General features: G+C 49.3%; 1 protein-coding gene across 2 annotated transcripts in view; it reads left to right on the forward strand.

The window, feature by feature from the left end:
- LOC138580852 (integrin alpha-D-like) overlaps nucleotides 1-22,096 on the forward strand; it is a 750,488-nt gene that overhangs the window by 80,890 nt on the left and 647,502 nt on the right. For both annotated transcript variants that reach the window (XM_069651726.1, XM_069651727.1), the window contains exon 2: nucleotides 21,070-21,184. In XM_069651726.1, coding sequence (XP_069507827.1) covers nucleotides 21,070-21,184 — 115 coding nt within the window. The remainder of the gene's footprint in view (nucleotides 1-21,069; nucleotides 21,185-22,096) is intronic.

Below are 22,096 nucleotides of genomic sequence, written 5' to 3' on the forward strand. Positions count from 1 at the left end.
ATGCGGCTCCGGAAGCGACGGGAGCGACGGGTGACTAGGACCCTCGCCGGTGCCACCGTCACTCTTGTCGTCACCTTCGCCGGGATCCCTCCCGTGGGGACGGGCCTCTTCGACGCCCTCGTCGAGGCCCTCTAAGACTTCCACCAGCTCCTCCTCGGATGCTGTGTCCGTGTCCACAATGGCCACCGCCCCCCCCCCCCTCTTTTTCCGCCGGGGTCTTCACGAGGCAGGGAGACTCTGGGCCCCGATGTTGCCTCCACTGGTGTAGCCTCCACAGGCTGCGCCAGGGCCACCGCGACTTCCTCGATAGAGGCCTTGGCCGGGTAAATCAAGGCCTTTACCACCTTGTGTGGACCTGTGGCCTTCACCTTGGGGGGAGGGTCACCGCCTCACTCCCCCTCGGCCGTATCCTTCGAGCTTGACTGGGGCCTCTCCAGAAGCTTCGCCGTGTTCTCGGCCTTCTTCTTCCCTGAGCCAGAGCCTTGGCTCGTGGTTGATGGCGCTGGAGAGGTTGCGCCCTGCCTGGCAGCAGAGGAGCCTGACCGTTCGGCGCTCCCGGTGCCCGCGGACTCGCAGTGCTTTGCCTTCTGTTGGGCCCCCGTCGCCGGGGTGCCTTCACAGGACTTAGAAGACCACTCGGACTTCTTCTTTTTTTTTTTTTAAACGTTTTTTATTATATTTCAACCAACAAAACAATACAGACCAAATATATAATACAAGATGCGTAATACAGTTTCGAATGTGTTCATTATACAATTTGACCTCCGCTCCCCAAAACCCACCCCCCCCTACGAGCCCGTCAAGTCTGTTCACTCTGTGTTCACGCTGCGCGGTGGGGTCCGTTCTCCATTGGAACCCGCCAGGTCTGGCATCGTTCCAAACAATTCCGCTATTAGTGATTTCCAAGCCCGCAGGGTTCCCATCTCTTCTTCCCCTCCCCTTATACTGAACTCCTGCCATACCATTGTCTCTGCCTCCGCCCACTTTTGCAATTCCTTCCACCATATCTCCACCTGCGGTTTATGACAGGCTTTCCACCCCATGGCAATCCTTCTCTTAGCTAGCACATATGCCAAGTCTTTCAATTTGTTCACATGCTTCAGTTTCTGCGATCTAGGGAACCCCCCCAATAAGCAGGCCCAAGCTGACTCTACAACCAGTGCAACTCCTTTATCTGCCAGTCTCGCCGCTATCTCGCCCCAGAAGCGCCCAACCACAGGGCAGGACCAAAACATGTGTGTCATGTCAGCCTGTTCTTCATCACACTTGGGACATGCTTGTCTACCTGCATTTTTAAACCTTGATATCCTCAGGGGTGTCATGTACGCTCTATGCGTAATATATAATTGTATCTGTTTCAACCTAGCGTTTCTCGACACCTTCTGATGATACCACAAAGCCCGCTCCCACATCCCATCCTCCATTGGGGCTCCCACCTCAGTTTCCCAATCTGATCGAAGTTGCATTGGTTCTTTACCTATCCTAAGCATCAGCATATCATACAACCTTGAGATCTCATGCCCTCCCTCTGTTATGTCATATATAGCGTCTACAATACCATCCGGCTCTGCTTCGAGGACAGTTTCGGGCCAAATCATTTTAATTTCGCTTGCCAGTCTATGATATGTAATATATTGGCCTGCGTGTAAACCTGTTTCCTCGCCCAACTCCTCGAAACTTATGATGGATCCCTCCCGCCATACATCTCCAATCGTTACCAAACCCACTGGCTCCCAGTGGCTTCTGATCCTCTTCCGCAGTTGCTCATCTCCAGTGGCCAGTGCCACCAGCGGCATCTGCAGGGAGCGCGGAGCTGAGGTTTCCATCATCCTGCACGCGCGGCGCCAGATCCTCCACCCTAGCATCAACATATTGGGGCGCCCTTGCATATCCGTTTCGGACAACCAGATCACTTCCTTTAAATAAAATGGGACACAGTCTGCTCTAAACAATCCGGTTTCGGGGGTACTTTCATCCGAGAGCCATTTAGCAACATACTGCAGTTGGCCCGCCACGTAGTAGGCCTCATAGTTGGGGAGCCGTATCCCCCCTTTTTCATAAGAGTTTTGCAGTTTCCACAATGCCATCCTGCATCTAGTCCCCTGCCACAAAAAGTCCCTGCATATGCTATTCAGTTTGGCAAAAAACTTCCCAGGTATGAGGTATGGAATGTTCCCAAAATAATGCAAGAGTCTGGGCAGGACCACCATCTTAAGCATTGCACTACGCCACATCATAGCTAGCGGCAGCTTTCCCCAAAATTGCATACTGTGCTCTATCTTTCCCACAGCTACCTCCGTATTGTGCTTATGTTCTTGTTCAACCGTATGATACACGTCTATCCCAAGGTATCGAAAGGTGTCAACCGCCCAAGGGGCTTGCAATACCGGCAACTGCTCTGCAAGGAGTCCCCTATAGTTACCCAACGGGAAAATTACGGACTTCTGAGGGTTCACAGCTATTCCAGACAGCTCTGCGTACCGATCCATAACCTCTAAAATATACTGGAGGTTCTCCTTGGGATGCTTCAGATACAATAACATATCATCTGCATATAAAGAGATTAAGTGTCGCTCCCCACCCACTTCAATACCTATGGTGTCATACTGCTGTCTGAGGTATATAGCCAACGGTTCCAGTGCCAATATGTATAACATAGGGGACCATGGGCATCCTTGTCTAGTACCTCTGCTTAACCGCCATCTCTCTGAAATAACTGCACCCGTCTTAACTCTAGCGAGCGGCCCACTGTATAACATCTTTGCCCATCTGACATATCCTGGCCCCATCCCATATTCCTCTAACGTCAACAGCATCCATGGCCACCTAACAGAATCGAAAGCCTTTACCGCATCCAAGGACACTACTGCCATATCACCTTCATTCCGCCCCGCCCATTCAAGGACTCGGTGGAGTCGTCTGTGATTATGAGTTATGTTTCTGTTTGGAACATAGCCTGTCTGGTCCGGGTGTATGAGTTTATCTATGACTCTTCGCAGTCTGCTCGCCAACACGGCTGTTAATATCTTGCTGTCTTGATTCAGCATTGATAGTGGTCTGTAGGAGCCGCAACTGTGCCCAGGCTTATTTGGTTTAGGGAGCGGAATTATAATTGCTTCCCTTAGCGATCCGGCAGCTGTCCGCCTCAAATGCCTCATTTAGCATATTCAGCATGGGAGGGAGCACCTCTACCATGTATGCTTTATAAAACTCACTCGGAAACCCGTCCGCCCCTGGGGTTTTACTAGTAGGCAATTGTCTCACCACTGCCTCTAATTCTTCTAAAGTGATTGGTGCATCCAGCTCTTCTCTCTCTTCAGCACTTATCCTGGGTAGGCCTATATCTTCGAGTGTTTCTTTTATCCTCTCTTGATTATCCTCTTCAACATCCCCATATAGTTCTCTCTAATATTTGGCAAATTCCTGATTAACTCCCTCCTGGGTGTCCACTACACTACTGTCCTCCCTTGTTATCGCCCTGATGGTGGGTCTAGGGGTTTCGCTCTTATATAACCACGCTAAAAGCCGTCCTGTTTTGTCACCACCCGCGTGCTGCCTCTCTATGTATTTCCTATAATTCAGTTTACACAACCTGTCCCAGTGCTCTCCACACGTTTGTTGAAGTTGAAGTATCCGCTCCGCATTCGGACCAGTATCGCCCTCCTCTCTTTGTGTTTTTTCCAAGTCCCTCTCAGCCTCCCGTAAATCGGCCAGGATACCGCCTTGCAGCCTGTGGGACTTCGCTATGGCCACGCCCCTCAACACTACTTTAAAGGCCTCCCACAATGTGCACGCTGAATCTACACTACCCGTGTTCTCATCAAAGTAGGTTATGATCTCTTCCCTTAACTCTTCCTTGAACACAGGATCCGTAAGCGCTTCCGCTCGGAGCCTCCACGTCGGGATCCTTGCTCTTGGAGGGCAGTACTGCCAGGTAACAATCAAGGGCGAGTGGTCCGACAGGACTCTCGCTTTATATTCCACCCGCACCACTTCCGTTATTAGGCCTGACGTTGCAAAGACATAGTCTAATCTGGTGGACAACTGTTGTGGGGCCGAGTAATGCGAGTACTGTCTTTCTTGGGGGTGCTTCGCTCTCCATACGTCAGTCAGGTCAAAATCATTGAGCAGCGCTTGTAACACCCGTGCCGCCGGGGCGGGTCTTTCCATCTTCTGGTCTGATCTGTCCACCCTTGGGTCTAGTACGCAGTTGAAATCCCCACCCCATAGTACCGCACTTCCCATGCACATTCCCAGGGTAGCGCTCAGGGTTCTGAAGTACCTCGCTGTATTCTGATTGGGAGCATATGTATTGATTACACTTATCTCTCTGTTCTCTACCAGGCCCCTGAGTATTACCATTCTCCCGTCCGCTCCAGCAGTTTCCTGTAACACATGAAAGGGGACATGTGGGGCCACCCAGATAAGGACCCCTCTAGCATAAGCCGAGTATGTTGAGCCCACCACCACTCCTTTCCATTTCTTTTTGATCATTCCCAGTCTCTCACTTGTCAGATGGGTCTCTTGTAATAACGCAATGTCTATTTTTTGTCTTCGCAAGTATAGCATAACCTTGTTTCTCTTCAAATAACTGTTTAGACCCCTAACATTCCACGTAATCATTTTAAGGTCCCCCATGGCTTGTTATGTTTTCCGCCCCCACCTCTGCCACGCAATCGACTGTTTGTACCCGTTTTTGTCTGTTTAGGCTCGTATCCCAGTTCAAACTCCCCTCAACTACACACACCCCTGACACTCCTCCCTTCCCCTTCTCCCTCCCAACCACACCCAACTCCCCACACCTCCCACCCCCCATTTTCCCTCCCAACCCCCCCAGCCCCCTCCCCAACTGTTGCCCAGCTCCATCCCTGGATCTCAGGCTTGCCCGCATCTAGCACTTTTCTGGCTTCCGCCTGTACTCAATGCTCCGCGGGGTAAGGCCGCCCTACTGGCTAGCCTACTAAGACTAATATGGGGGGGGTAGGGTGCTCGCGTTCCGCCGCTCCTATTTGCTAAGAATTCAACACACTTAACTGTACAATTACCACATATGTCTATCCTCTTTGCTATATTCAAGTCCTTGTGTTCGCCCAAGTCCATGGGATCTGCTTCAGGTGCCACCCGTACCCATTACTACCCCTCAGCCATAGTCTTCGCTCATAATTCTAATGGATACCCAATGTACATCATGCCCCGCCATGTGTAATATCCCAGCCACTTATCGTATTACTTCTGCGCCTGATCCACCTCCTGTTCCGGGCACCCCTGAAGGTCTAGCCAGGTCGTCGCTTCTTCGGGCGTGTGGAAAAGAAACATCTTGCTTTTATGTATCACTTTTAGCTTTGCGGGATACAGCAGCATATATTTGATCCCCATCGCACGTAGCCTTCTTTTGATCGCCACGTAGCTGTACCGCTGCCTTTGGACCAGCATTGTGTAATCTGGATACGCCGTGACGGTGCACGACGCTCTCTCGATGGTTCCACCCTTGCGGAAGTATTCCAAAATCTTCTCGCGATCCTTATAGTTCAGTATTTTCGCTATGATAGGCCGGGGGGGAGCCCCCGGTTGTGGCCTCCTCATGAGGGCCCTATGCGCCCGCTCCACAGTAAAGCCTTGCGAGAGTTTTTCGGCCCCGATTTCTTGCAGGAGTAAATTTTCGATGTAGTCTGTGGGGTCTTGGCCTTCCTCTCCCTCTGGGAGTCCCACGACGCGAATGTTGTTTCTCCTTGCTCTACCTTCCGCTTCCTCCGCCCGATTCTCCAGGTTAGCTACCTGTTGCTTTAGCACGTGGACCTCCTTTGCGTTGCTGCTACTGGTGTCCGTGTTGGTCTTCACCGCACTTTCCAAGCAGCTCGTTCTCTCTGCCAACGCCCTGACATCTTGCCTCAGCAAGGTGACATCAATGCCCACTGCATCTATCTTGGCCTCCAGGGAAATGCGCAGGTCAGCCATCGCTAACCCCCATGAATCTTTTAGTTCCGTGATAGCCGCCAAAATCTGGTGGTTTTCGATCGTTATGGCGCTCTCCATCGGTCCTGACGCTCCCTTGAGTGCCGTGGTCGCTGGAGACAACTGCGTCTTGGCAAATGTTTCCATAGTGGACTGTTTATTCTTACTCTTGGTTATGGTCCCTCTTCCCGCCATCTTGCCTGTGGGCGCTTAGTCCCCGACGTGTCTGCTCCGCACTTCTGTTCCGACGCACACCCAGGGCCAAGAAAGTTGACCAGGAGAGCCTCCGCACCGGCTTACGTTGGCCGGGCTATTCCTGGAGTGGGTTGTGTTCTCCCACGTATTGGCTCCTTTTGTTGATCGCAGGGGCAACTCATTAAATCGCTGGCCCCGACTTTTGGGCTCTCTGCGCAATGTGCACCGCTGGAACGTGCACCGCTGGGTATATCTTCAGCCGTCTTCCCCGCGCACCACCATATACCGTGGTGCCGGCTGCGTTTAGGCACTGTCACATCCCACAGTGTACCTCTGGGCAGCACCTACCAGCATAACAGTTCTGTGCACCATGCCCCTCCGGCCCCTCGCATATATTCTCGCTGGCTCACCTTCTCGGTCTTGTTGTAGGTGGGGTCCTCGCATCAGACACCCTGTGAGCCACTATCCCAAAGTCCATGTGGCATATCACTGCGCTTTCACCCTTCCGCGCAGACCTGTTAATTATGCTCAATTTAGCGCTCCGTCAGGGGCCAAGAGCTCTAGGTCCATGAGTCCCACTCGCTGTAGTGCGGCGCACGTTCGTTCTGTGCAAAGTACCAGTTATGGCCTGCGGGGAGCCCCACGCTTCCAGAACAAAGGTTTTCCCTTCCAGTTGTGTGCCAGTCCTTCACGGGCCTCCTGTTTAAGCTGCCGTTCGCTGGTCTCCCCGTGTTATGCCAGCATCCACAATGCTGGTTGCAGGGCCTTCAGTCCTCCTCTGAGCCCGCCGCATCTACTTCCAGCTCAGTGTCACAGCAGCTGTTCTGTTTGTTCGGCTGAGCCGCGGAGCCTCACCGTGCATTCGGCTTCCTCGCATAACACGCCAGCTACTGGTCTGAGTGTCTGAGTGTGCTCCTCACGTCCTCTGCTGCTACATTGTGTCCATCTTGTCCATCATTTCTCGCGCATTTCCATTTGAGGCCCCCGATGCTTTTGTTTCGTTTCCTGCAGGCAGCAAGAGCCGCGCATCGAGTCAGCTGGTGGCCGAGGAAAGCTACCTCGTCTCCGCTCTCATTTATAGTCCGCTTCGCGTGTAATTCTCCCTCCAGGTCGCTAGCAGGGGATCGGCCCGTCTTCTCAGTGGCAGGGCAGCAATGCGCGGTGCGCTTTTATCCGTACTGCAGTTACGGCCGCTCATCCTTTGTTCGCCGCCATTTTGGATACAATGTATCCATTCAGCTAGGCTCCTCGGGTTCCTCAATCTCGCCGATAATTGCCCAGCAAGCTGAAATCTTCTTGGGTCTAGTAGCGTATACGTTCCCACGCACGCACATCCATTCTGGTGACAGTTTTGGCCGGTATTACGTGCGTTTTCTCAAGGATCAGTGTCGGATCATGGGAGCAGCTCGAGCCCGCACGTCCTACTCCATGGCTGGTAAGCCACGCCCCCCACTCGGACTTCTTCTTCTTCTTCTCACCTGACGGGCTCTTTCCTTCCAGCTGTCATGACCTACAGAACACGCCCCTTTTGGACTTCCTGGTCCTTGTCTCAACGGGGCTTACACTCCCTGGTACTCCCAACATGGCCGTCCATTGTGAAACAACTTCCTCGCTCTACACGTTGGACGTAGCGTGTTCTATTTATAGACCACGCCTCCCGTGGCATCGTGCGTCTCAATGCTATTGCGAAGTAGCGACCAGACGTGTGCTCCGTAGCTCACGGTATTGTTTTCCTTGGTTCTTTCACAGCCAACCCCATTCCTAGTCCCTTTCCTTCCTTTCTTGATTCCTGGACTCGTGTGCTGAGCAGCGCACTCTGTAAATTTCCCGGATTCCTGGATCTTTGCATCCCAGAACTTTGAACGCATGCTGGAGTCGGAAGAGACTCGTGCAGCCTTATTCAAGACCCGATCCATCCGCAAGAAGGCATCGACCAAGAAATCCAGCAAGGATCGAACTCAGGTGAGAAGGGGGGAACTCCTTGACAGTTTGAGACGCCACCCGACCGAACTCAATATGGACATGGAAGCGGCCATCCAGGACCTGATGCGTGGCATGCAAGAGCTATCAACTGAGGTGCAGAATCTAAAAGCGGAAAACGCTGCTCTCAAACAATTAGTTCTATCCCGTGATTCTGCCACAAAAGAAAGTGTGTTGCTGGGCAGCATAGTGGACAAATACGATGGGTCGGCAAAAACCCTTCGCGGATTCCTGGATTCATGTTTGGTCCACTTTACTTTTAAGCCCTACTACTTTTTCGACTCCCAAGGCTAAGGTGGGGTTCATGATTTCCCACCTTTCAGGAAACGCCTTAACCTGGGCTACGCCCCTCGTTAATTCTGGCGATGCTCTCCTAGATGACTATGATGGGTTCATACAAGCCCTTAAGACCATGTTTGACCGTCCAGAGCAGGTCTATAGTGCCCAGGAACGCTTTTTAGACTTTCAGCAAGGATCCCAGGATATGCTCACCTATGTAACCCGATTCAAGCAATTAGTCAAGGAAGCTGATTGGTCCCCTGAGGCCAGTTTTACCCTTTTCAGGAGAGGACTGAATGAGGAGATTAAGGATGAGTTGGCCAGAGTGGCTCGCCCAAACTCATTCCAGGCACTAATGGACCTTGCCATGCAAATAGATTTCCGTATCCAGGAAAGGAAGGCAGAGAAGAAGAAATCCAGAGGTAATCCTCCGAAAGTGTCCTTTGAGAGTACCACCAAGACGGACACAAACCCAGGCCCAGTCTCTGAACCTGAACCCATGCAGATAGGAGCCTTCCGTGGACCTATATCCCTGCAAGAAAGGATGAGAAGGATTCATACGGGGTTGTGCATGTATTGTGCCTCAGACAAACACTTGGTTAGGGAGCGTCCTCTAGCCCCTCCTCGGCGTTCGGGAAACACCAGCTCCCGATCCTAGATGGAGCAGAGCTTCGGGAGAGAGATGTTTGCTCCACATCAATTCCATCCTTGAACTCTCCTGGACAAAACAATTTGGTGATAATACAGGCCTTCCTATCGCCCTCCAAGAATAAGACCTATCCTATTCTGGCCTTGGTAGACTGCGGAGCTATGGGAATTTTCATTGATCAAGATTGGGTTGTTAGTCATCATAATCCATATGAGACACGAAGCACCATGCAGCCGGTGGAAGCAATCGATGGAAGACCCCTCACTTCAGGACCCATAAGCCTGCAGACAAAAGAGATCCAGCTTTCTATAAACCATCACCAAGAGCGGATTACATTCGACATCATTAAGTCATCTCATTACCCCATGGTATTGGGTATGCCCTGGTTACAGAAGCACAATCCGTATATCATTTGGACAGCAGGATCACTATTCCTAGGCTCAGAGTTTTGTATGTCCCACTGTCTATTCCAGGATCCCTCCTCGACACCCAAGAACCACCAAGAGACCAGCAAACACCACTCATGGTTTCCAATATCATACAAGTCCCAGAGGCCTATCAGGGATATGCTGATGTATTTTCAACTGCCATAGTCCAGGCCTTACCTCCTCACAGACCTGAAGACTTCGCCATAGATACAGATCCCTCAGCAGTGATTCCCTTCGGCAGAATGTTCATCCTTTCCAAACCTGAGAAAAAGGCCCTCCGAGAATACCTGGATACCAACCTTGAAAACGGCACCATAAGACCCTCAAAATCTCCAGCGGGTGCTTCGTTGTTTTTTGTTCCCAAGAAGGACACCAAGGAACTCAGACCTTGCCTCGACTATCGTGGCTTAAATCAATGCACCCTCAAAGATCGGTACCCACTGCCCCTGATCTCGGATACCCGGGAAGCTGTGAGAGGCGCCATAATATTCACGAAGTTGGATCTCCGGGGTGCCTATCATTTGATCCGTGTCCGGGAAGGAGACGAATGGAAAACAGCCTTTAGAACACCCTTTGGTCACTATGAATATCTAGTCATGCCCTTTGGACTAGCTAATGCCCCCGCAGTTTTTCAACGTTTTATGGATAGGGTGTTTTCTGACATGTTATTCCTCTTCGTCATTGCTTATCTGGACGACATATTGATCTTTTCCAAAGATCCTCTAAAGCATGAAGAACATGGAAAGGCAGTATTACAACGACTCTGTGAACACAAACTTTTAGCCAAACCCGAAAAATGCTTGTTTCACGTCACTTCTCTTCACTACCTAAGATTCATCCTTAGCCCAGAAGGAATTGGTATGGACCCTTAAAAGGTAAAGGCCATACTGGCATGGCCCGTTCCCATGTCCGTGAAACAAGTTCATTCCTTCCTGGGGCTTGCCAACTTTTACCGGAAGTTCATATCTACCTTTTCCGAGATCGTTCAGCCGATCGTTGCTCTCTTGAAGAAAGACACCCCCTTTATCTGGTCTACACCGCAAGATAAGGCATTCCAACGTTTAAAGACAGAGTTCACGCAAGCCCCCATCTTGGCCCAACCCGACATAAATCGACCATTCCTAGTGGAAACGGATGCCTCTAACTATGCCATAGGAGCGGTCTTGAAGCAGGAACTTGAGGATAAACTGGAACACCCCATTGCTTACCTTTCACAAACCCTGACTCCCAGTGAGACACATTACTCCATCTTGGAAAAGAGAAACTGTTAGCCATCCGCCAAGCCTTCACTGAATGGCGACATCTACTTCTGGGTGCTAGATATCCAGTTCAGGTACGCACGGACCATCGGAATCTTCAAATTCTACAGTCATTGGAGTGTAGGAACAGTCGTCAGGCGCGTTGGGCCTACTTCTTTGCCCATTACCAGTTCCACATCACTCATGTTCCCGGATCACAAAACCTGATTGCTGACGCCTTATCTCGACGTCCTGACTATGTAGCTACTGAAGATAGCGCCTATCCTAAAATGTTTCCCCACACGATCTTTGTAGCTCAAGCAGTCAATCTCCTGGAAGAAATTTGAGTGCAAACCCAATCCTCTGATCTCTGGAAGGATATTTCAAGGAAAAATCAATGAAACCTAAGAGTTAAGGAAGAATATTTATTCAAGGACAGTGCACTGGTCATTCCTACACAGAAATTACAACAAAGAATAATAAACCTCTCTCATGATACCCTTCACTCCGGACATCGTGGCATAACCAACACCCTCCGTCTCATACAAAGACAGTTTTGGTGGCCTGAAATGAAGACCAACGTACAGCAGTACATCAAAGCTTGTACTATCTGTAGTCAAAATAAACATGATAACAAGAGACCGGCGGGTCTTCTACTGCAACCTACACTGCCAACAAGGCCATGGGAATTCATTGCTACAGACTTCATTGTGGAATTACCACCTTCCCGAGGATACACAACCATCATGGTTATCATAGACTTGTTCACTCATATGGCTCATTTTACACCCCTGTGTAAGCTACCATCCTCCTTCGAGCTTGCTGGAATCTTCCTGGAACACATATTCCGTTTGCATGGACTTCCTTCCAACATCATATCTGATCGAGGACCTCAATACGTCTCTCAATTCTGAAAACATCTCTGTCGCATTTTGGGAATCCAACGCGCCCTCTCATCTGGTTATCATGCCCAAACCAACGGGGCCACAGAACGTGCTAATCAGACCCTGGAACAGTATCTTCGATGTTTCGCCACCAAGGTTCAGGATGACTGGTCGCTCCTGATACCCGTGGCTGAATTCGCCTACAACAATTCTGATCATTCAACACTTAAGACCAGTCCCTTTTATTGTAGCCAAGGTTTCCATCCATCGGTTCTACCCTCTGTTCTCCCTCATCCTACACCAGTACCTACTGTCGACTCCTGGATAGAAACCCTCATCAACGTACACCAGGAAGCCAAAGAAAACTTAGAGAAGGCCAGAACACAGACTAAGAGGTATGCGGATTCCAAAAGAAGACCAGGCACTTCTTATGCAATTGGTGATCAAGTCTGGTTGTCCTCGAAAATTACTACCCCGACATCTACGGCCAAACAAGTTGGTTCCTCGGTACTATGGTCCATTTCCCATCAAGGAAATTATCAATCCAGTTTAATGCCGGATCAGACTACCAGACTCCTGGAAGAAAATTCACCCAGTATTTCACACATCCTTATTAAAACCCTACACCAAATCCTCCCGGAAATCCTGCCGACCTCCTCCTCTGCTGGTCGACAACCAATTGGAATATGAAGTATCCCGAATATGTGACTCCAGGTATAAACGGGGTCAGCTTCAATACCTGGTTGAATGGAAAGGATATCCTCCTAGTGAAAGAACCTGGGAACCACTTTCTAATCTCAAGGCCCCTCGACTGCTCAGAAGATTTCACCTTATACACCCGGGCAAACCCGGAGGAACGGGTCTTCGGAGAAGGCATGCTGTCATGACCTACAGAACACGCCCCTTTTGGACTTCCTGGTCCTTGTCTCAACGGAGCTTACACTCCCTGGTACTCCCAACATGGCCGTCTACTGTGAAACACCTTCCTCGCTCTACACTTTGGACGTAGCGTGTTCTATTTATAGACCACGCCTCCCGTGGCTCCGCGCGTCTCAATGCTATTGCGAAGTAGCGACCAGACGTGCGCTCCGTAGCTCGTGGTATTGTTTTCCTTGGTTCTTTCCCAGCCAACCCCATTCCTAGTCCCTTTCCTTCCTTTCTTCGTTCCTGGACTCGTGTGCTGAGCAGCGCACTCTGTACATTTCCCGGATTCCTGGATCTTTGCATCCCGGAACTTTGAACGCAAGCTGGAGTCGGAAGAGACTCGTGCAGCCTTATTCAAGACCCGATCCATCCGCAAGAAGGCATCGACCAAGAAATCCAGCAAGGATCGAACTCAGGTGAGAAGGGGGGAACTTCTTGACACCAGCCAGTTGGAGAGACGAAGGTGTCGGTCCCTGATGGTCCGTTCTGACATGTTCCTGCAAAACGCACAGTCCTTCTCCACATGCATTTTGTCCTCATGAAGGCAGTAGAGACATTTCGAGTGCTTGTCCTCCTTGAACACATTCTGCAGCTGGCATCCAGGGCAAACCCTGAAAAGCTTTCCGGGCGTCGAGCTTCCTTTCTCCTGGGCCATGTTCGGGTAGGCCGCAGAAACTTCTGGAATCCTCCAAGAAGCGTAACTCGACGAAAACTTCACCCTTGAGGGGCGTAGAAAAATCCGACACGGATCCCCGTTAATCGGATGTAGAGACGGTGGAGCTTGAGGCTCTATTTGACCAAAAAATTAGAAATTCTCTTTGAAAAAGCACGAAAACGCAGCAAAAGCTCGAGAGCTAAACACGAGGACTCCCAACACTTGAGCGTGCAGTAACAAATCTGAAGATGGCTGCCAGAGGCGGGGCTTAGGGAGAGGGCAGTCATTGGCTGGGGGCAGTTTGACCCAGAGACCAGTGATTGGTTACTACTGAGAAAGACAGTTCAGAAACAAAACTGATACTGATTTTTTTTTTATCGAGGATTCCTGGCCTGACGACGAGGAATATTCATGAGCATGTGAATCCATGCCAGACCCTATGCTGGAGAACAAGAGAAGCACAGATTCTTCCGTCACAATTTGTCTATTTGCGAATAAGTGCTTATGGTGGTAAATGCGTTTATTGTAGTAACACTGCTTGGATCCCTTAGTTGATTTAAATAAGGCAACCCCATACCCAATTTCACAGGCTGATTAAGACCCCTGACATTCCACAAGATGAAGTTAAGAAGGTTTTATGGTCTAACATGCAATTAGTGTGATTCTAAATGTTCAGTCTGCTCGTAGTAAGCACCTTCCATGTTATTCGCCCTGAAGTATTCACTTTCATCTTGAGTGGTTCAAAGTAATACATCATTAACTGATCCTTGATCACCCGCTCCACTCCTTCCTATTAATGACATACCCCAACTTTCCACCTTTTAAATCCCCTTACTAAGGACCCAATTAGGTTATCCAGCCAGGCCCCGTAGGGGTTCCTTAATCACAACTTCTGCTAACCTCTGCTAGTAAGTAAGAATATGAATCAACTACTCTACTTCGCTCTTTCTTATTATGTCATCTTGTACAAATAACTTGTGCTGTCAGCGGTTAAGGCTTCACTTCCCAATCGATTTAAAGTAAAACTGCATCGTTTTGTCATGGTCTGTAAAGAAATGTGACCTGTTATTAAAAATAGGTTTCAATTTTGCTGGAAAAAGCATTGCATACTGAATTTGGTGGTCACGAAAAAGTTTGTGGATATCATTGCAAGACCATCTGGAGACTTGTACTGTGGGATTAAAGTCCCAGAAAATCTCGATTTCAGAAAATGTATATTGGAGATGACCTTCCTCTCTAGCAGCTCGAAGTGTCAGATCCCTGTCTCTATAGTTGAGCACCCTTGCAAAGGTGGGTCTTGGGGGCAGTTCCAGAGCTGCTTTTGGACCGAAAGCCCTCTACGCCCCTCCATCTAAAATTGCCATGATAACACTGGATTTCTTAGGTGTTCAGGAAGAAATCCTTCTAAGAATAATTCCATCAGCCAGTGTGAGTTGACTCCGGCAAGAAGAGTATGAGAATATTGTTCTGTCTAACCCTGTAATGGAGGTCATCATTCTTCAAAATTGATCTTGTTTATTTCTTCTTTGAGCATAGTGAGCGTTGAGTCCATTGTTCACACTTTGCCACCGTGGCCAAAACCATGTGCTCCTCTTCAGAGAGTCCTGTCCACTGCTTTTTGATCTTAGAGTTCAGCACTTGAGCTTTAGTTGTGACTTCGCCTAATTTATTGTTTATAGCACCGATGGAATGGGTAGTGATTGGAGGGTCTCTCCTATTGAATGAATAGAGGCTTGTTTAGCACATCTTGGTTAGGAGGCTCACTCGCTGCATTCTGTCGCTCTCCGGTTGATGATTTTCCAACTCCAGGCATCGAGGCTAGATCCATGTTGGGTTTTCAGGATACCCCTTATTAATATGCATGAGATACATTTGCATACAATTATTCTAAATGTATGCACATTTTTCCACATGAATATTAATGAGGGATGTCCTGAAAACCTGTCAGGATCCGGGCCATCAAGGCCTGGAGCTGGACAACCCTGCCACAGATCAGAAAGGAGAGCACTGGTATTAGCCTACACGAGTTGTTAGTATACTGTAGAGCCCATATAGTGCTCCAAACAGTTGGTTGATTGAATTTTCATAATTTAAAAGGGCTTCTAAAGGTCACATATTTGATAGTTGACAGTCGCCTTTTTCAGTGCGTTTCTGTCAATGTATATGTTGTAGTTGTAATACAGCATATTTGTCTGCGAGTTCTATAGGATTAAATCAGTTTACATGCCATCTTTTTGGCATATGTGGCTGCCTGCATAGCACTGAGACTTTTTCTTATTTTCAAAGCATGGTGTTGAAGAAGACCACAAAATGCTCTTCCCTCGTTGTACCCCAACGGGGGTTCTATTTGTTCTCGGAGCAGCTGTCAGCGGGGAATCTGCTTCCTCCCGCTCCATGATAGCAATCACTGCAGTGCTCTGGTTCCTTAGTTTGGGAGCTCAGTGTGCATTAGCTGCTTACACAGGAATTATGGCCACCCACTTTCCACTGGTCTAGAAGACCCTCCCCAGCATGGAGCTCAACCGTCTACACAAGAGCACCCGGTTAGTCCAGCTGAAGAGGTTCATGCTCCCCTTGGTGGCCCTCTCAGTCTAAAGTTGTACCCAAGCTCATCTCCATTTTCTTAAAACACCCTCTTTCCTTGTTTTCAACATTCATTTTAAACAACACTTATTCTCGAAATCAAGGGGTTCGTAAAACAATGACAACACCCTGATGCTTGAAATCTTCTAACCTGCACAAGACAATCCGACTTGTATTGCCTTTCATGCATTCACTCACATAATTGTTTCACACAAGCATCGTCTGAATAAAATGTGCAAGTGTCTATGCATTATTGCCTCACTGTGTTTGTGTCAACTTAGACACATCGCAGACTAGCTAGAAAAAAAATCTGGTTTATGTGGTGCAGCCATTTACTGTGGTAGATACACAGAATGAGGGGCTTTGGAATGCTAATGACCCTTTCTGATCTGTGGCTTGTCAGGGTAAAGGGCCATTAGCATTCTCTATTTCACACCAAAACCAACCCTTTATCAAGATTTCATGGAGACAACCCTCTCTGTTTTCACTTCAAGAAGCACCCTTTTTCTCGTTTTCAGGAACAAGAATGCTCACCACATAACAATTTAAGTGCCACCACTGGGTTCATGCTTCAGTTGTTCTCCAACACTCATATTGATGTCGTTGTCTGTAGCTGGCACTCTGGAGACCTTACAAGTTGCGCTCTAGCGCTCCTACAGTAGCACTCTCCTTCGGGTACCGTTGCCCACTCTCTGCAGCTGTCCAATCACCATCATGCCGGGACTGCTTCTCACAATGCCGGCCTTCGGGCCGGGATGGCTGGTCGCCTACTCTATTTTGCTGTGTGGTTGCTGATCACCAGCCAAATGGAATCTGTGGTGTTTCTGATCTTGATCCCTGTAGATTGGTGCCCTTTGTATAATTGTGGAGTAGTGTAGAGAGGATGCGATCTGTCAGATGTGCACGGGGTGAGCCAGAGCTCAATCAGGAAGCAGCCATTACATTTGGCCACTCAACAGTGCAAGCCATCATCCTTAATTTTAATATGTAATTGTGAAGGATATGCAGCCGTTGGGAGAAATCTCTTATTTAAGTATGGCCTACTGTTTGGATCCTCCCCCTCAGGTCCTTTATCTATTGTTGACCGGTGCAGATGGGTCTTACATTCCTTGTTGTACCTGGGCCTGCTCTCTTGGGAGCCTTGCTTGGATGCAGGAAAGGGATAAAGGGGTGGCAACACTTCTGCTCATGAACTTTGGAGGACCCTACACTGCTTCAGTGCTGCTAAACATGGGCAAGCAGGAGATATAAGGCTGTTGGTGCTGAATAACTCGGTACAGGAAGGATTAGAGGTCTCATGAAGAGACCCTTTACCCACGCAACCATGTCCCATGTAGGCTATTGGGTTTTAAAAGAGGGATGCTTTTGTAAGAGAAAGTACATTGCACTAGGCTGGTCCTGCTCTTGACCTACATATTTCCCTGTTCCTAACGAGTGAGGGGTAAAGTCGACCCTACACCCTTTTTTTTAAATGTGTTTATTTATAGCAAGGCAGTATAGGTTACAAACAGTATCGGGTGGCAGTATAACATTGCAAAGAAAAGATTCTGGCTTTGTGTCCCTTTCCCCCATCATTCCGGTTTTCCCGGGCCAGAGATTCAGTCTATCACCCCCGCCAGGTGTGTACTCTCCAGGTCCCCCAGGGCCCAACGGGCGTTGATTGGCTTGAACGTCATTGCAGGAAATCGCTGATCATAGTCCAGCACTGGAGCCCATACATTCTGGAAGCGGTGCAGAGTCCCCGCTCTCGCAGCGGTGACCTTTTCCGCTATTAAAATGTCCCACAATTTTCCCCACCAGTGGGCCAGGCAAGGGCCGTCTTGCGACTTCCAGAAACGGGCCAGAACTGTCTTGCCCGCCAAGAGGCATTGTGTGAGGAGCTTAGCCCTGTTGCCGGAGCGGGGGTAGATTCCGGGGACCGGGATCCCCAGTAGGACTGTCTCAGGGTCCAGTGGGAGGGCGGAGCCGGTGACTTGTTCGATGACTGAGAGACACCTGGTCCAGAATTGCTGGATCTTGGGGCATGTCCACCACATGTGGAAGTAAGAGCCTGGTTGACTGCAGCCTCTCCAGCAGGCGGGGTCCATTTGCGGATTCATGTGGTGGAGTCTGAGAGGGGGGTAATACCAGCGCAAGGTAAGTTTATATGCACATTCTTTGTTGGTGACGCAGGTGGAGGAGGAGTGGGTGCGGGACCATATGTCTACCCAGGTTTGGTCATCGAACGGATGGCCTAGGTCCGCCTCCCACTGAGCCATAGATCGAGTTTTTGCCGCCAGAAAGTCCCCCGAGAAGCATCTATATATGGCTGAAGTTCTTCCTCTAGCCGGCAGATCCGCGAGGGTTAGCTCCAGTGGAGTCGGGGGGCGGGTTGCCGCCTGGAGGGTCTGGGGGTGTGAACACCAGTGGCGGAGCTGGCAGTATGTGAACCTGTCCCTCTCTTGAAGCCGAAAAGTTTCCTTGCACTGTTCGAAGGTCCGGGGTCCGTTTTCGGAGTACATCTGCCCCAGGGTTTCAAGGCCCCCGTCTATCCAATTCTGGAAGTTGCGGGGGAGGGATCCCGGGGAGAAGTCGGGATTGTGAAAGATCGGTGAAAGGGGGCCTCGGCCCCTCGGGATTCCTTTCTGCTTTAGAGCCCAGTCCCAGGAGCTTAGGGTCTGCTTTGTTGTCAGTAGGATGTCCTTCCAGCGCGCCCTGAGAGGGGGTTGGATGTGAGGGAGGAACCGGAGGGGGAGCGGGAGCTGGGCTTGCTCCAGTTCCACCCATCTGGGGCGGGCTGTGCTCGACTGCCAGGCGTGTAGGTGTGACAGTTGCGCCGCTGCCCTATAGGCCTGCAGGTCCGGGACCCCCAGGCCTCCCAGCCTGGCGTTACCAATCAGGGTCTTGTGGGGGATCCTGGCCTTTTTGCCTTTCCATATGAATTTCGATATCTTCCTCTGTAGGTCGTGGAGGGTCTGGGTCGGGAAGGGCACCGATAGGGATGAGCAGGCATAGAGAAACCTAGGGAGCAAGTTCATTTTGACAGCTGTGATCCGGCCCATTAGTGAGATCTCCTGCGTGGTCCAACGCTTCAGGTCTCCCTCCAGCTCCTTGATCAGTTTGGGAAAGTTCGACCCTACACCCTTAACCTAGGTGAAAATATTCTTCTAACAATATCACTGTCTAAGGCTCTGAGCTGGCTTTTCTGAGGAGTCACACAAGTTAGGTGAGGGCTTTTGTGACAGTGGACAGACAGGTGTCTAGGGGCTGGTGTTAGTCATGCTTGCTTGTGATGAGACGATTGAGTTGGTCACTGCTAATCTTCAGGAGCAGTGTAGAGAGATGTTGTAGAACACGTGCAAAAGGGCATCACACGACTCCACACAAGAGCAGGTGAGTCTAACAGGAAGGAAGCCAATTTAAGTGACTGAGAGGAAAGATCTTAATGGGGTGGGGAGGCAACTGAGAATCCCTCTACCACTGATAGGCCAAAAAGCAGAAGGTTGTAATATACCACGTGAAACGCTACTCATGATCGAATACAATCAGACGGAAAAGTGTGCGTCACTATCTTCAGCTGCTGTGAAGGCACCTCTGATTTCTGTGTTTGTATTTTAAGGAGTTACTGGGCCTCATTACGACTCAGGCGGTAAGGGGTTTACGGCGGCGTAAACAGCGCCGACCCTTACCGCCTGATTCCGAGGTCCCTTAGCGCCATGGAGGTTTTAACACCTGCTGGTGTTAAAATCCATGGCGCTAAGGGACCTTGATGTTAATTACGCCACCGTAATTTACGGTGGCGTAATTAACGCCTTCCCCACTCCCATTATGCCCTATGGGGCAAAAATGGGAATGGGGAAGGGTAAATGGGGATTGGGGACTTACCGCCCCGCCAACCTCGGAACGGAATGGGGCGGTAAGTCCGCCAACCACCATGGCGTAAACATAGTTTACGCCATGGTGGTAAAGGTACGACCCAGGCGGTAACTTACCGCCTGGGTCGTAATGAGGCCCACTGTCTTTTGTATAAGAGAGAAGATACCGTAGTGAGTCTGAGATGTTGTGAGTGGTGAGTTGAGCTTGGAGTTCGGGAAAGACCATTGGGTATGATAGTAGGCTTCTGGCTGTTGCTGGTGGCTGGCTGTACTGTGGATGATTTCTGTAAATTGGTACGGATAGCTTTTTGAGGATGTCCCAAACTGTGTCCTCTTGAAAGGACTGGTGAAATGAATGATCTGTAGTTCCATGATATTTGCGCTCCTGCTGGATTTTCTCTGTAGGCTGCTGCTGGGTGAGTGGCTGTTCCGTAAACCACTGAGTGTTTTGTTGGGCGTGTTATGAGGATGTGAGTGACAGTTAAGTAAGGAGTCGTTGCCTGTTTCTTTAGGCTCACAAAAGTTGCTGGGGTTTGTGGGTAATACTGTGTTGCTCTGTTGAGTGATTTGTTTAGATAAAGAGTGTTAATAGCTTGTTGCAGAATTGTTGGTATTCATATGCTGTTGGGTCTAGAAAGATGAGGTTTAATTATTACGAGCACATTTTGAATAGATCTTGAAGACAATGGGCCTCATTCCGAGTTTGCTGGTAAATCAGTGGTAAATCTGTCGATTTACTGCTAAAATCATTTACTGTTGCTGCCCCTTGTTCTCGTAGGCTTACACAAGATTCCGAGTAGTAATATGGTGGTGTAAATCCCCATTCTTGGCGGTGATTTGACTGCATGTGTAATTTTGGTCGATTTACCCTGAGAAGTAATTCTGCGTGGAAAATCTGCCGATTTTTGGCCTTAAAGGAGAGGATTTACCACCAGCAGTTTCTTGGAGGTACATAGTCCACTTCAAGGTCAAACTCGCAATTTGGCAGTTTGGTAAAAATGGCAATAATTCTGTTACGCCCCCAAAAAATGTCTGTAACGGAATTACCACCACTTTTTTACTGCACCGCCGACCTTGTAGTGATATGATAGATATTATTTATAACGCACTTAAGACCCAGAGGTTTCTAAGCACAGACCCGGGGATCGCACCTGTGTTGCTCTGTGCCGTTTTGCTTCCAAGGCGAACACGTTGCCCCTGAGCTATCCTCCCGAGACAAGTAGTGGGGCCAAATGCTTGTTAATGATGACCTTGGATGTGAAGTCCCTCTAGAGTAAGCTAAATCTGGCTATACTTAGCTTAGACGCCAGCACCCTGGTACTCCAGAGTTATCCCTAGAGGTGGGAACCTCTATATCCCTCCACCAAAACCCTGAGGCCTCTGGCCACATCTTAGCTGTTGACAGGCCTCCAACTGTATTCACATTCTGCTCTTGCTCTTTGTTTCAGCTTTCACTGAGGTTGGTAGTTTCAACATTGACACCTCCCAGCCCACAGTCTTCCAGGGCAACAACGCCTCCTTCGGGCAGAGCATTGTCCAGTTCAGAGCTGGAAGCAGCACCTGGTAAGTAGAGAATGTATCTTGTGTGTGTGTGTGTGTGTGTGTGTGTGGTGTGCATATTTGTGTGTTCATCAATTTGATATTGTGTGTGTTTGAGTTTGATTGTGAGTGTGTGTGAGGTACACAAAGCGGGAGAGAAAGAAAGATTGGAGTTGTGTGTGTATGTGTGCCTTTTTGTGCTCACCAATATGCTGTGTGTATGTGTGTATGCATACACTTTCTTGTCTGGTTATCTCTACGTAGGCATGTTTTTGAATAATTTCACAGATGTGCTTTACCTGAAAATATAGCGTTTAATGCTATGGGATTCAAAATAATAATAATAATAATAATAATAATAATAATAATAATAATAATAATAATAATAATAATAATAATACAAATACAAAGTTTTAGTATAGCACGTCACGTCAGATTCAGATTCAACCTGCTTGTAAGCACTGTCACATTTGCTGTTATTAACCTATTTTTGTGTATGGGCATTATGCGGGGTCATCACGAGTGGCACTTGCTACCGATGGGCTTTGGTTTGGTACACCTGAGCAATGGCTGTGCCCCCTGGGGCATCAGCCAATGAGATAAACGTGGTGTTGGCTGTGGCCAGGCAATGTGACTGGAGGAGGTTGACCCTCTGTTGCTATGTGCTCTTTAGTTGCCGCAGTGGCCTTGCTGTAGCATGCATTGCTGTGACCCAACTGCAGAGGGAGCGCAAGAGTGTACTGGGCCACACTTGCTCTTGCTCTGCCCTACATCCTCATTAGGTTGTGCTCTTTGCCCATCGGTAGGGCAGAGGCCTGGGCCCGGTAGGCGGCGTGGGATGTATTGGGATATGCATCTGCCAGCCCTCTTTAGCAGTAAGATGCAACTATTAAGCCATGTAATCGTGTGAGGGTTCCTGCTGATAAGATAGGGGCA

This window comes from Ambystoma mexicanum, chromosome 3p, assembly GCF_040938575.1.
Source record: "Ambystoma mexicanum isolate Mex_15411 chromosome 3p, UKY_AmexF1_1, whole genome shotgun sequence".
NCBI lineage: Eukaryota > Metazoa > Chordata > Amphibia > Caudata > Ambystomatidae > Ambystoma > Ambystoma mexicanum.